This window comes from Micropterus dolomieu, linkage group LG05 (genome assembly GCF_021292245.1).
Source record: "Micropterus dolomieu isolate WLL.071019.BEF.003 ecotype Adirondacks linkage group LG05, ASM2129224v1, whole genome shotgun sequence".
In the NCBI taxonomy this organism is placed as follows: domain Eukaryota; kingdom Metazoa; phylum Chordata; class Actinopteri; order Centrarchiformes; family Centrarchidae; genus Micropterus; species Micropterus dolomieu.
The window spans coordinates 4,856,246-4,869,601 of NC_060154.1; the positions used below are offsets into that span (position 1 = coordinate 4,856,246).

The 13,356-nt window shown below is 40.8% G+C and overlaps 1 protein-coding gene across 1 annotated transcript in view; it reads right to left on the minus strand.

The window, feature by feature from the left end:
• bcar3 (BCAR3 adaptor protein, NSP family member) overlaps positions 1-12,017 on the minus strand; it is a 42,352-nt gene extending 30,335 nt beyond the window's left edge. The window contains exons 1-2 of the mRNA XM_046048736.1: positions 11,935-12,017; positions 5,892-5,934 (exon numbers count right to left, since the gene is read on the minus strand). Of these exons, the coding sequence (XP_045904692.1) occupies positions 5,892-5,934; positions 11,935-11,972 (81 nt within the window). The 5' untranslated portion in view covers positions 11,973-12,017. The remainder of the gene's footprint in view (positions 1-5,891; positions 5,935-11,934) is intronic.
• Between the last annotated feature and the right edge of the window lie 1,339 nt (positions 12,018-13,356).

The window sequence follows — 13,356 nt, forward strand, 5'->3', positions numbered from 1 at the left end:
CATGCAATGCAGGGAACTGGTCTTGGTCTTGACTCGGTCTTGCCCTCCCTCGGTCTTGGTCTCGACTGCTCTCAGCCCCTAAAAGTCTTGGTCTTGTCGATAAACTCTAGTCTTGGTCTTGACCTGGTCTCGGTTTGGGCAGTCTTGACTACAACACTAGCTGGTGGCACTAGAGGAAAGGTCAGAAGATCACCGAGGTCATTAGAGTTCATCCTGTGGTGACCATTGTACCGAATTCAATTGGAATCCGTTCAATAGTTGCTGAGATATTTCAGTGTGGACCAGTGCGTTACCTCTTTTGTGCTGTAAATCGATATGACGCATTTTGCATCAAATCACGTTGTGACAGATAGAACAAATTAGAGCGTAACATCCCGCAGAACCTTGTTTGATTACAGTCTTCATGCTATTCTATCAAAATCAAGGAAACATCCCACATATAGGGGGCTTTAAATACATTATCTGATTTCCTGACACTGGCAGGGAGTTTGGTTGACAGGAATGACATTTTTTAGTTAATCAATAGTATAATATCAGCCACAGTGTCCGCATCAGCGTCCTTCTGTACCAGTTAGGCAGCTTTCATCATGCTCTGATGCCTGAGGATAAATGACTGCTGTTCACACCCTGGGTGAGTCTGGATGTGTGTGTATTTGTGCTTGTGATGGGTCATCAATCAGTAATGGGACTGTGATCTTGGTGACAGTCATATTGATTTGTGCAACGTGACGCCTGCACTGTGTGAACCCTCACAGCGTCAATAAAAATACGTGCAGTCAGTGGGTAAAACATTTCATGTGGCTCATAAGAGAAAGCAAATCCACATTTTGTTTTCAGCCTCTAAAGCGGATGATACACGGAGCAATTTTTAGGGCAATTTTGCCGTGAATAGTAATAAGTAAAGATTACTACCGTAATCCCCCTCCCCTGCCGCCCCTCCACCCGCACCACCGTTATTCGTTCAAAACATTGTCGGACTTGCCACCAGCAAGATTGCCCAGCAAAATTGCTCAAAAAGTTGCCCCGCGTATCATCAGCTTAAGTTAGATACAATGTAGTACTGGAGGTGAGTGTGAGGTGGTGAACAGTCCATACATAAAAGTATTTCACCTTAAAAATACTGAACTTTTTTTTTTTTTTTTAAATCACAGAAGTTTAGAATGAGATACTAAATCAGAAGGCACTAGAACTAGGACTTGGACTTGAAAAAACAAACATAAAACATATTGAGACAATACACAATTGTTTAGGCTTTGATTAAGGTTTTGATAATTTTACCTACATTGTAGAAATGCAATCGGATTTTTTTTTTTTTTTAAAACAGCCTCAACCTGGGAATATACACTGATTGTGTACTATGGGAGGCAATTCTCTTTAAACCAAAAATCATGATTTATTAAAAGACTGTATAAAACAGGGATGTAGTCTTGGTGACGTCATCCATTCATGTTTATATCTGCTGTAAAGTTGGGCATTTTAACGTGGGGGTCTATGGGAACTGATTCACTAGCCTCAAGTGGCCATTCGAGGAACTGCAGTTATTGGCACTTCACATTGCCTTAATTTTTCAGTCCCAGAGGTAGAAGCTTGGTTTAACACAATAGATAACGACCCTCGATACGTGTGAATAACGTGGTTTACACTGTGAGTCCTAATCTATAGTTTTTGACCCAGATCTAAACACTCTGACTGAAGACTTCCCGAGAGATTATCATTGTTCATTTACTCTAGCGAGCTGTTGGGCTGCTGGTCAGCTGCCTGCTCTGCTTATAGGCTGACAAACTAAATGATTGATTGGCTGCTCCCTTATTGACTGGCAGATTGACACCCGTGGGTTGGTAGTTAGAGCTGAACTGTTGGTGAGAGACTAGTATGATGATCCTGCTGTTTGGACTTCTAACTTGCTGACTGACTCCTGGTCCATCTACAGTTCAAGGGTCAGATTGTCTCATATGTAGTACCCTAATTTGACCACTAGAGTGTACCAGACTGCATCTTTCTTCCTTGCTTCAGATACTCCTCCAGCACTTTAGGACACACTGTATATCCTTTCATACAAATTAATTCATGTTTTAACTGAAGAAGTAAACATTTAAATTAATGTTTTGATCACTAAACTGTAAACATTTCTGTGTAAATACTGTATACTGTTAAGTCTCATTCACTTGAGAGCTATTGCAACCCGAGACCACACACACAGACATATACACACAGAGAGCATTATTGTTTCTTAAAGCTCTCTCAGGAGGGTAGAGAGATTTTTTCCAAGTCAAACACAGAGTGGGAATGAAAGAGAAAGAGCAAAAGAGGGAGAGTCTTTTAGAGAAGGCTGAGTCAAAGAAGTGTTGTGTTCATTCTGAACCAAAAAGATCATCAGGGAATAGACTATTCTGTCTGTCTGTCACAATCAATTTCTTATAAAAGCATATTGAGAATATGGTGAATTATACTGCATCTAGACATAAACTTGTAATGTGAAATAAACAAAACTCTTGCAGATACATTTCTATTCATACAGGACCTCATCACTCATAGTAAGACGAGATGAGGTTTTCAGGGCCTTTAACACTCACAATAAAGACCTTTTCCTTAAAGCTAGGTGTAGGCAATTTATTTCAGAAGCATTTTTGTTATATTTGTTGAAACTGTCTTGGCACCAATCAATAAATCAAAAGCGCTGACACAAAAAACAAAAAATACGTTCTCTGCACAGCCATTACAGGCCAGCCAATCATTTCATTGCAGCTGAATGATGTAATTGTCTGGCCTACCTGTGCGCACTAAGCCCGTGCACTCATTGCGAATGAAAATGTGTTTTGGGGGAGTGGCTTTGGAAGGAGTCCTGAAGAGAGGGGGTGAGAAATGTAGCTGTCTCTAGCTAGTTTCTCCAACGTTGCCTACCCCAGCTTTAATTTAGTGCAACAACCCCTCCTCTGTCACATTTCTCTGATTTATGGGAACTTCATACCAATCCTGGTTCCTAATTCCCCCAGCAGATCTGACTGTTTTTTTAATCTGGCCAAATTTCCAAACATTACACCAAGATCAGCTACATGAGCCCCACCGGACTGCCTGTTTGGTACATGTCTTTATGAGTAGCTAGCTCTAACAGTGCATGCCTGCACCTTTAGAGCATATTAATGTACATGCATTCACCTGAGGAGTACATCTGTTCTCAACATCCTGATATGTGGTGACATATCAGTTTCTTTTACAGTATATACTACTACTTACATACGTGTGTGTATTTGGTATCTAAATGTAATATTAACTCAATATATACATAAAAAATAAATCATGTTTGATAAGTGCAAGACAGTGCAGAACAAGAAAGCTTTTATATTTAACCCACCCTCTGTCACCTCAATGTGAATTTTATGTGACCTTTCTACTTCCTTTCGATGAGAGAAACCAGCTAATCAGACAATAAACATCAAACAACTGTGGAAATAACACTGTCCACAAGGACAGAAATTAGCCTACAGTCAGTCAACAGAGGGGTATCTTTATTTGATTGTTCTCCACAGACACTTCCTTCCCTGCATGCATCCATCCTTTGCACTTGAGCTATACATAATCAATCGCTTGATTGCACTACACAATATAAGGCTCACTGCATTGTTAATGTACTTTTGACCTTATCGCAGGATGTGACCCAGAGCTCCTGCACTGTCTGTGCATGGACATATATATGTGTTTTGTTTTATCCACAGTGGAAATGCAAACACACCTGGAGTACCAGAGCTGACAGCTACACTTTCACACATATTATAAAATACCAGGGATATAGTAGCTACATTTGTGGTCAGCACACAAATTCTGTTGACACTTGCACACAACCCTAATTTGACCACAGAAATACACACAAGAACTGTTTGTGTATGTGGGCATGCAGGGTTGAGTGTTTGTGTGTGTGTGTGTGTGTGTGTGTGTGTGTGTGTGGTTAGCTCCCATATGTGTGACCAGCTCTCGTGGGAATAACTGAGTTTGCTTTTCAGACTGAGGTGTCAGCATCCAAACATATGCGCTAATAGATTGAAGAAAGGAGTGATGGATGGAAAAGAGATAGAAATGGATGGTTGGGGGGATGGAGAAGTGAGAAGAGAGAGAAATACCATTACAACAGTTACATGTGATGGCTGATAAGATTTTAAAGAAACTTGTGGGGGAATTACACAACTCACTTTTACATTATGGTGTAATCTCAACTGAATAACACAGATTGACCCAACCTCAGAGGTTCCAATGGGGCTCAGCAACATGGCCAAAAATGTTATCACAATAAAAAACTGTATGATTCTATTCGAAGTTAAAAGGTTGACATTTGCTATTTGAGTGAAAGTTGAAGAAATCAGATGGTTAATGGTGGTTTTAAACTATTCTTTATGGGCAGAACATGACAAACACTCAATGTCTAACAAATCTGAGGTAGAACATTCAAAATAATTATGATAAAATCTTTTTTCAACAAATATGCATGATTAAAATTAATTAAAATCTTTTTTTTCCCGTCCCTTTCCTCAACAAAATAAATATCTAAATAGAAAAATGAAGGGCTTATTTGTTTGTGATTCAAATTAATTATATCAAACATTTATTGAACATTTATTGTATGCTTGTTATATTGAGGAAAATTATGTTGTGATTATTTTTATCATTATTGATTTATTTTCTAGCCCTAGGTTCCAATCACAAAATAAGATCACGTGAGAGAGAAAAGATCACATAGTTTAGTTTTAGTTTGTTATTAAGAATTAAGTGAAGATATTTTATGCCACGGAGAGGTTCAGAACTGGTTTCCACTTTTCTTTGGGCTGTTCAAAACGTTTGAACAAATGTTGCTTTACTCGCCTGGATAAGGCATTTTTTGCTTTGATTTATCTTTAAGGGAAATAAAAAGTAGAGTTGGGTATCATTTAAAAATATCCAGTTCCACCACCACAACGGAAATATTTATGGAGTTTCTCCATAAATACATAAACACTGAACTTTCCGTTTCTGGTTTTCACTTATCGGACCAAGCATTTAGTGCCAACTTGGTACTTGACAGTGTGTGATAATTAGTGTTACATGGAAACCCTCAATATTCAAAAAGATTTTTAGATCTGATACATGGGTCCTAGCTTCTTGGTGTCTATGTATTTAATGCCCTTAGATTACATGACTTTCCCACACAATGAAGCAGAAGCTGTGCAGGGTGAGTATAATAAGGAAGGCAAAGACAGCATAGCACATCATATATCAGCTAGATGAGATTGTGATAACTGAATGATCGCCTCTCAATCATTGGCCTTCTTTGTCTTAATAAAGCTGGGACTCAGGTGGTGTGTATGTGAATATAATTTACAGCCAATGCACAGTGGCAGAGATATGATTTAAAGGTGTATTATCCTTGAAGCTCAGAGGCAATTGGATTAACTTCTCCTATGAGTGATGTTTACATGGAAGTCTGCAGAAACAACTGAATATCATTTCATATCCAGAGAGATTTTAACTCTAGGTTTTAAATTTCTTTAACCAAGCTAAAGCCTAAGGAAAAGTATATATTCTAGATTAGAGGACTACTTACACCACAGCTTTTAGTACCTCTAGTACCTATGACTTAACTGAACATTTACTGAATCAAACTGAACCTTATGGCTGTGTTGCACATAACAGGTTGATTCTGTAAGTTTGTGCGTCTTTTATCTTTGTGCAGTACAAACAGTCGCAGAGATACTGAAAAATGACCTATAAATGTGTGCCCCACAACAAATAAATAAATCCATAAAGACAGTGTTGGTAGGATTTAAAATCAGCACAATCCAGGTCTTTTCTGCAGTAACAATAGTAAATAGCAGTAGTAGTTTTGCCTGTATAGTGTAACAAACAAGCATATTTGTTCTTCCTACCTTAACATAGTCCACCGTGGCATCCAGGCCGGCAGCAGTCTCCCTGGGGAACACAGACAAAGACAAGGTCCTGTTTAGTGAACACATGTTGCTACGGGACCCAAAGTGCACGATGTTGATCTTCGGTTCCTCCCTATTACAAATAAACTGCTGAGCTGGTTGTGTTAAGTCCAGGTGAGTCTCTGATTGATGCTGATGCAGTTTCTTTACAGATTCAAACACTGCTCAGCCCTTTTAGGAGATAATATAGTTCTGTGGAGGAGTGGCACTTTTTTTGAAGGTCCAAATGTCACTGGTCCAAACAAGCATCCATATTAGCCATATGCTATGCAGCAAGAAGGTACAGCTGCACTGTAAAGCTGGTTATCTGTAATGGCAATGGTGTCCCAAGTGAGTTCCTCTGAAAGAAAAAAAATTCAGATGAAACCAAACCGCACACTGAACTGCTTTAAATATGTCTCTCTCTCTCTCTCTCTCTCTCTCTCTCTCACACACACACACACACACACACACACACACTCTCTCTTTCTCTCAGTCAGTGGTAAACATGTTCTCACTCAATGCCTGCCTGACTTGGCCTCCCTCCCTCACTCTCTCTCTCCTCCCCCACCATAACACACATCGCAGCCACACGCCTACCTTCTGAGTCCACTGACAAATTCACAAAAAGGTTAGAGCACACACATCCAAACAGCAGCATTTTTCTTTCATTTCTCTTTTAGCATTTTCTTTGATTGCTTCCTTCATCAAAAAACAGTTTACAACCACATCATACAGCAGTTTGCCATTTTCAATCTATTTCCGTAGCTGCAGGATTTTATTATGACACTGTTTTTTAAAGGTCAGAATACACAGATAAAATTTTCAGGCATTGTATTTTGGCAGTTTTTGGGTTTTGGCCAGTGGTGTAAGGTCCTCATATGTATAATATCACATTATTCCCATTGCTCTCTATCCTTGCCTTGAATATTGAACACATATACAGTACTTGAGTATATTAATGTAGCTCAGAGTCTCTCTCTAGAGGAGGCTTATAGCCAGGGGCTCAGTGAAAGAGGTAATTATCTCAAATCCCAGACTACGTTATCAAGGTTGGTAGTTCAAATCCCTTAAGCCTACACTGGTGTTCCCACGGGAATATTAGCACAGTCCATTACTTATCAAACCAAATATGTTTAGCTCTAAGCCCTCTCAGTTTAATATGGCCTCAAATAATGAGTGGGATTTAGTTATGTAACTAAACAGAAGCCTCCATTCACAACAATGTATAGTCATTATTCATTGAAGGTGGAGTGCTCAGGCCTCTCCATCACCCTCAGGATCTACTGCAGATTTCACCTGGCAGATCCTTGGAAGCTCAGTATATGACAACCAATCCTGTTTCAGGTCTACAGATCCTTAATCCAACATATCCTGACCTCCCCCTCAGCGTATCAACACAAATCTATACTGAGTTGTCCTTACAACAGAGAGCACATCAGTTGTTGTTGTTGGCTAAATAATTGTGTCTGATGGTGCAAGAAACACTGCAAAAAATGCTGATCATCAAGTTGTTGTTCAAGATGCTTTCTTTGCTTTACTACTGTATTAGCTTCTGAGAGTTTTTTTCAACTATAGAACGTTGAAGTGCTCAACAGACCAGCCTCTATGAAGCCTCTAAAGTTTTTCTAGTTTTTCTAAGCAGATACATTACATTAAACTATTTTTTTTATTCTTTAAGTTAAGTAGGTATCTGCTAATGTACTTGAAAATGCAATGTGATCTATTATTAGAGCTGCAACTAACAATTATTTTCATTATCTATTCATCTGTCCATTTTTTTGATTAATCACATCTTCTGTAAAATATTTAAATCACAATTTCCCAAACCCAGTAGTTGTCTTAAAATGTCTTGTTTTGCGCCTTATTCTGTCTTGTTTCGAGATCACAACACTTGTTTCCAATATAGTTTCACGCAACTCGTATAATTTCTGTTGTAAATGCATCATGGTTAAATGGCATTCATTTGAGAAGCTACATGAAAGGATAAGGCACTCTGATTAAAACAAAATACCATTGATTGATGACTGAAAATAGAGCTAATTTGCCTTATAGTAATCAATATCAGGTGGTCATAATTTACACTCCGAGGATGACAGAAGATATTTCATTACATTTCTGAGGCCTCAACTAAAATCTGACATTCAGTTTGACATTGACAACTTACTGTATTCATATTGTGTTGTCTCGTTGGAAGTCAGACTGCAGTCCATTTGGGGCCAATCAAGCTTGACCGCCGATTGGCCCCAAACATTCAAGACACTAACCACTTGCCCCTCATAACCCTGCCCTGGCTCTCTAGTCTGATGGTTGTGATGAGAATTACCACATACCAGACAACACCCATATAAACCCTCCTGGAGTTGAATGTGCTACAACTGAGGGAAATTCCCTTTTCTACTCAGGGAGGTCAAAGGTCAGTCTCACAAACAGAGTAGCAGCCACGGAGCTGATATAAAATCAGTGTCTAAAACCCAGGTCGTCAGGTGAAGGACGGTCTCTCCACCCTTTATTTTTCTTCCCCTGACAACATTTAGTAAGCTTGATTACAGCACTAAAATAACTGAAACAAAGTATGGTGAGGGTGAGATGGCCAGGCATTCCAGACTACACATGCTGACCACAGCTAACGTCTGCCCATATTGCTGAAACAGCATCAGAAGCTGGATTATTCTGCGTCTACAACCACAAAACTGACCTACAACACAGACAGATTCAGAGCAGTGAAGACATAAAGAGTGGAAGTGAGTCAGATGAAAAGAATAACAAGAGTTGGGAGGACAGAAGCAGGCAGCACTCGCCACAATCTTTTTCTGGCTACTGTTGTTCTTTGCGCTTCACCACACAATACTCAGCATGACCACAACTGGCTTCAGTGAGGGACTACACCATATTTGTGTGTGGGGGAGAGTAAGAGAGAGTGACAGAGACAGTGGGAGCAATGGAAACAGTTAAAGGGCAATATGCAGGGTCTGCTGAAAGCCTACAGAGGTCACTGTGTTTTCATAAAAAGAACAGACTCATTGCAGAGTTAGTATTTGCTGTTAATGGCTGTGTTTCCAATCCACACTGCTATATGCTCTACACTAATCTTCAGAGTTTACTGTTTCTGATGTTAGTATGCAACAAATTAAATAAAAAAAATCATGTACAGTACTAAAAGGGATATTATATAAGGCATGCTCTGAAGTATATCAATCAGTCTGTGATTTTGGAAAGCTACTGTTGATTTAAAATAAGTATTTTAGTGTTTTGTATACTAACTGTAAATACTTTATACTATGAAAATTATTATATAGTACATACTGTAAAGGTCTACAGTTAATATGCAGTTTGAAACTGGGATACAGCCCAGGTGTTCCTGTAGTTTCTCTGTTTTCTATTTGCATTGCACTGCGGGACAATAGAGTCCAACAACAGCACTCTAACATCTAGTGAATTTAGTATGCATGACATATTTAAATGACTGACAAGTTAACATAAGCTTATTTATGTTGATGAAAGGAAAAGTTCCATGTGTCAGTCTGTCACTGTCCATCTCTTCTCAACCTCCTCTCATTTATCTCCCCCCCCTCCTCCTCCCCTGGTGGTCTGCTGTGCTGCCCATAGATGTAAACAAAAAGACAAACTGACCAATCAGAAGATAGTGCAACATAAGGTCAAGGGTCATAGGTCAGCTGACAGCATGAGCAATGGAAAGTCAAGATCGACTGGCCAGTGGTTACATTCCTTAGAGATATACACTCCTTCATCTTTTTATAGAAAACTGAACTGTGTGGAGTTTCAAAAAAAAACAGTGAGCTGGGAAGAACGTTTGGTTGCTTTAACATTTATACACTGCTCAAAAAAATAAAGGGAACACTTTAACAACACAATGTAACTCCAAGTCAGTCACACTCCTGTGAAATCAAACTGTCCACTTAGGAAGCAAAACTGATTGACAATCAATTTCACATGCTGTTGTGCAAATGGAATAGACAACAGGTGGAAATTAATTGCAATGCCTTGTGCAGACTACATGACTTTCAGCGTTGGCCGATGGCTGTGCTGTTCAGACTACACAACTTGCCGTCTTGAGAGGTGAGTTTTGAAGTCGCTGTGGCAGGGGGGTCACACACTACATGAACTGACACCAACTCTGTCACCCAATGCTGGTCTCCAAATCCATGTTTTGTCAAGAAAACACGTGTGAAATGTGAAACGGGAAATGACGCGAACCTACACATAAAACAGCTGTTGTTTGTTATTATAAAGATACCAATTATAAAGACAAAAAATATGGATGAAAGAATGGATTAGCACATGCATGTAGCAGGCATCATCTGAGCTACAGAGAGAGCTGGAGGTGAGTAAAAAGTGTTTTGTGGTGAAAAAGTAGCTACCTGCTCCACCAGCTGCTTGCTCTCATTGGCTGGATGTGGATGTTGAGTCGGCTGACTCCTCCAGATATGGCATGCTAGATATCTGGCAGACGTCAGCAATGTGGTAGTGATCTGTCAGGGAGCCATTTTGGTGCGTAGTTGTGTAGTTCACACATAAAAGTCGTGTAGTGTGAACTAGGCGTAAGTGAAACACGTAAAGCCAACAAATAAATCAAATAACTATGGACACAGTGATGGGGCTGTGCGATACGATGATATAGATCGTTTGAAGACAGCAAAATTTTGTTGTGACGCAAATTCAACACTTTACGAGGGGACGACACTTTGCGCCGTGGTGAAGTTTTACTTTGGGTATTCAACAGCCTTCTATTGAGAGTAAAACCAACATCTAACTTGAAACTAACTTCACCGCGGTCCGTTCTTACACACTTGCCGGTGTTAGAGGGAAGAAATTTACAAAGAATAAACAAACGTGGAGGAGAGTGAAGTTTACTCAGACCAAGCAAGCAAAAACGAGGAGCCCATTACCAAAGAGAGAAGTCTGTATAGACGAGCCACGCAACACTACTCAGCCGTTCCAGCCATGAGGTGTGTGTCAGGTAAGGTTTAATGACTTGCCCCCAGATGTTCAGCTGACTTTCGATTTCACTAAGACATGCTGTTGTTGTGATGTTAGCTATAGCAGCAGGAGAGTTGTACCGCCGTCTAGACTTGCTGTGCTGCTCTGGGACCATCTCGTCCTCTCATGTTTACTTTGAAGCAGCAAGTAGCAACAGTCAACCCACAACCTAGCTAACGTTAGTTAACGTTACATTACTTGCGGTGTCGTCTCTATACACATACATTTTAATCATATCGCACAGCCAAAAGAGAGAGCTGTGTGTAAAATATCTCTCATGCCTGCTGCCACTCACGTTTAAAATTCTCCTTTGTAGTTGTGTGGCCATTAGTAGGTAAATTCAATTATTGCCAAGTGATGTTCTTTGATCTTCATATAGCTTGAAGTAAGGCTAACATTAGCTCATTACAAAGAACACCACCAACCTGCCAAAAATTACTCAGCTACAGAAGGATGTCTCTTTTTTTGCTGATGCATTTTGATGCCATTTACAAGTCACTACGTCTCATTTAGGGAACTGAAACTCTCATCTTGTTTTGCTGACATTTCCAAAGTAAAAAGTAGAAGGACACAATACCCATAAACACTTAGTGAAAGTATGATGCTGTTCATTATTTAGCCACCTGTATGGGATGAAGTTGACCTGGACAAATTGCCCTGCTGTATGTCAGCAGTATATGAAATGTATCCAGCAAGGAGGCAGAAAGATAGCGAGAGTAGACAAAGAGTTCACAGTGATCTGTGATCTGTCCTGCCACACCCTGACCTACAAAGGTAACCCAACTGCTGGGGGCTGCACGCACGCAGCCACAGACACACACACACACACACACACACAAACACACACAAAGCTGGCTACATCAGATACTGTGTTGTAACTCTACACTAGAGATAGAAAGATGGGAGGACACGATGAGGGATGAGGTGTGTGTGTGTGTGTGTGTGCGCTCCCTCTGAAGTTGAGCTAACTGCTACACCCCCTCAGGGCTCTTTACGGACTCACCTTTCTCCATCCAATTCCAAACTCTCTTTAGGAGTCATTGCTCTGAAGAGGAACAGTTTGAATAAATAAAGTTTTTCCTCCAGAGCATGGCAAGTCTCAAGTGATCAAAAGTGCCAAAATAATCCTCAGACTAAAAGGTTATCCCTTTAAAGAAATACATCACCATAAATCTATCTTTGAGCCTTCACAAAGGACAGCAGCACGGATTCACAGCAGTTACAGTGGGTTCCAATGGTGACCCAGAGTCTCAACAACAACAAAAACCTGACAGAACATTTCAAAAGTCAATAGAAACTACTCAAACACCCAATTCTGATGTATTGTCTGTTTTGTTGTGTTTTTTCACCATTTGCTGTGAGTCTAGGTGACTGAAATCCATACTAACTGCTGGATTAGTGAACTGCTCAAAAAAATAAAGGGAACACTAAAATAACACATCCTAGATCTGAATGAATGAAATAATCTCATTAAATACTCCTTTCTTTATATAGTTGAATGTGCTGACAACAAAATCACATAAAAATTATCAATGGAAATCAAATTTATCAACCCTTGGTGGTCTGGATTTGGAGTCACACTCAAAATCAAAGTGGAAAACCACACTACAGGCCAATCCAACTTTGATGTAATGTCCTTAAAACAAGTCAAAATGGGGCTCAGTAGTGTGTGTGGCCTCCACGTGCCTGTATGACCTCCCTACAACGCCTGGGCATGCTCCTGATGAGGTGGCGGATGGTCTCCTGAGGGATCTCCTCCCAGACCTGGACTAAAGCATCCGCCAACTCCTGGACAGTCTGTGGTGCAACGTGGCGTTGGTGGATGGAGCGAGACATGATGTCCCAGATGTGCTCAATAGGACTCAGGTCGGGGGAACGGGTGGGCCAGTCCATAGCATCAATGCCTTCCTCTTGCAGGAACTGCTGACACAATCCAGCCACATGAGGTCTAGCATTGCCTTGCATTAGGAGGAACCCAGGGCCAACCGCACCAGCATATGGTCTCACAAGGGGTCTGAGGATCTCATCTCGGTACCTAATGGCAGTCAGGCTACCTCTGGCGAGCACATGGAGGGCTGTGCGGCCCCCCAAAGAAATGCCACCCCACACCATTACTGACCCACCGCCAAACCGGTCACGCTGGAGGATGTTGCAGGCAGCAGAACGTTCTCCACGGCGTCTCCAGACTCTGTCACGTCTGTCACATGTGCTCAGTGTGAACCTGCTTTCATCTGTGAAGAGCACAGGGCGCCAGTGATGAATTTGCCAATCTTGGTGTTCTCTGGCAAATGCCAAACGTCCTGCACGGTGTTGGGCTGTAAGCACAACCCCCACCTGTGGACGTCAGGCCCTCATACCACCCTCATGGAGTCTGTTTCTGACCGTTTGAGCAGACACATGCACATTTGTGGCCTGCTGGAGGTCA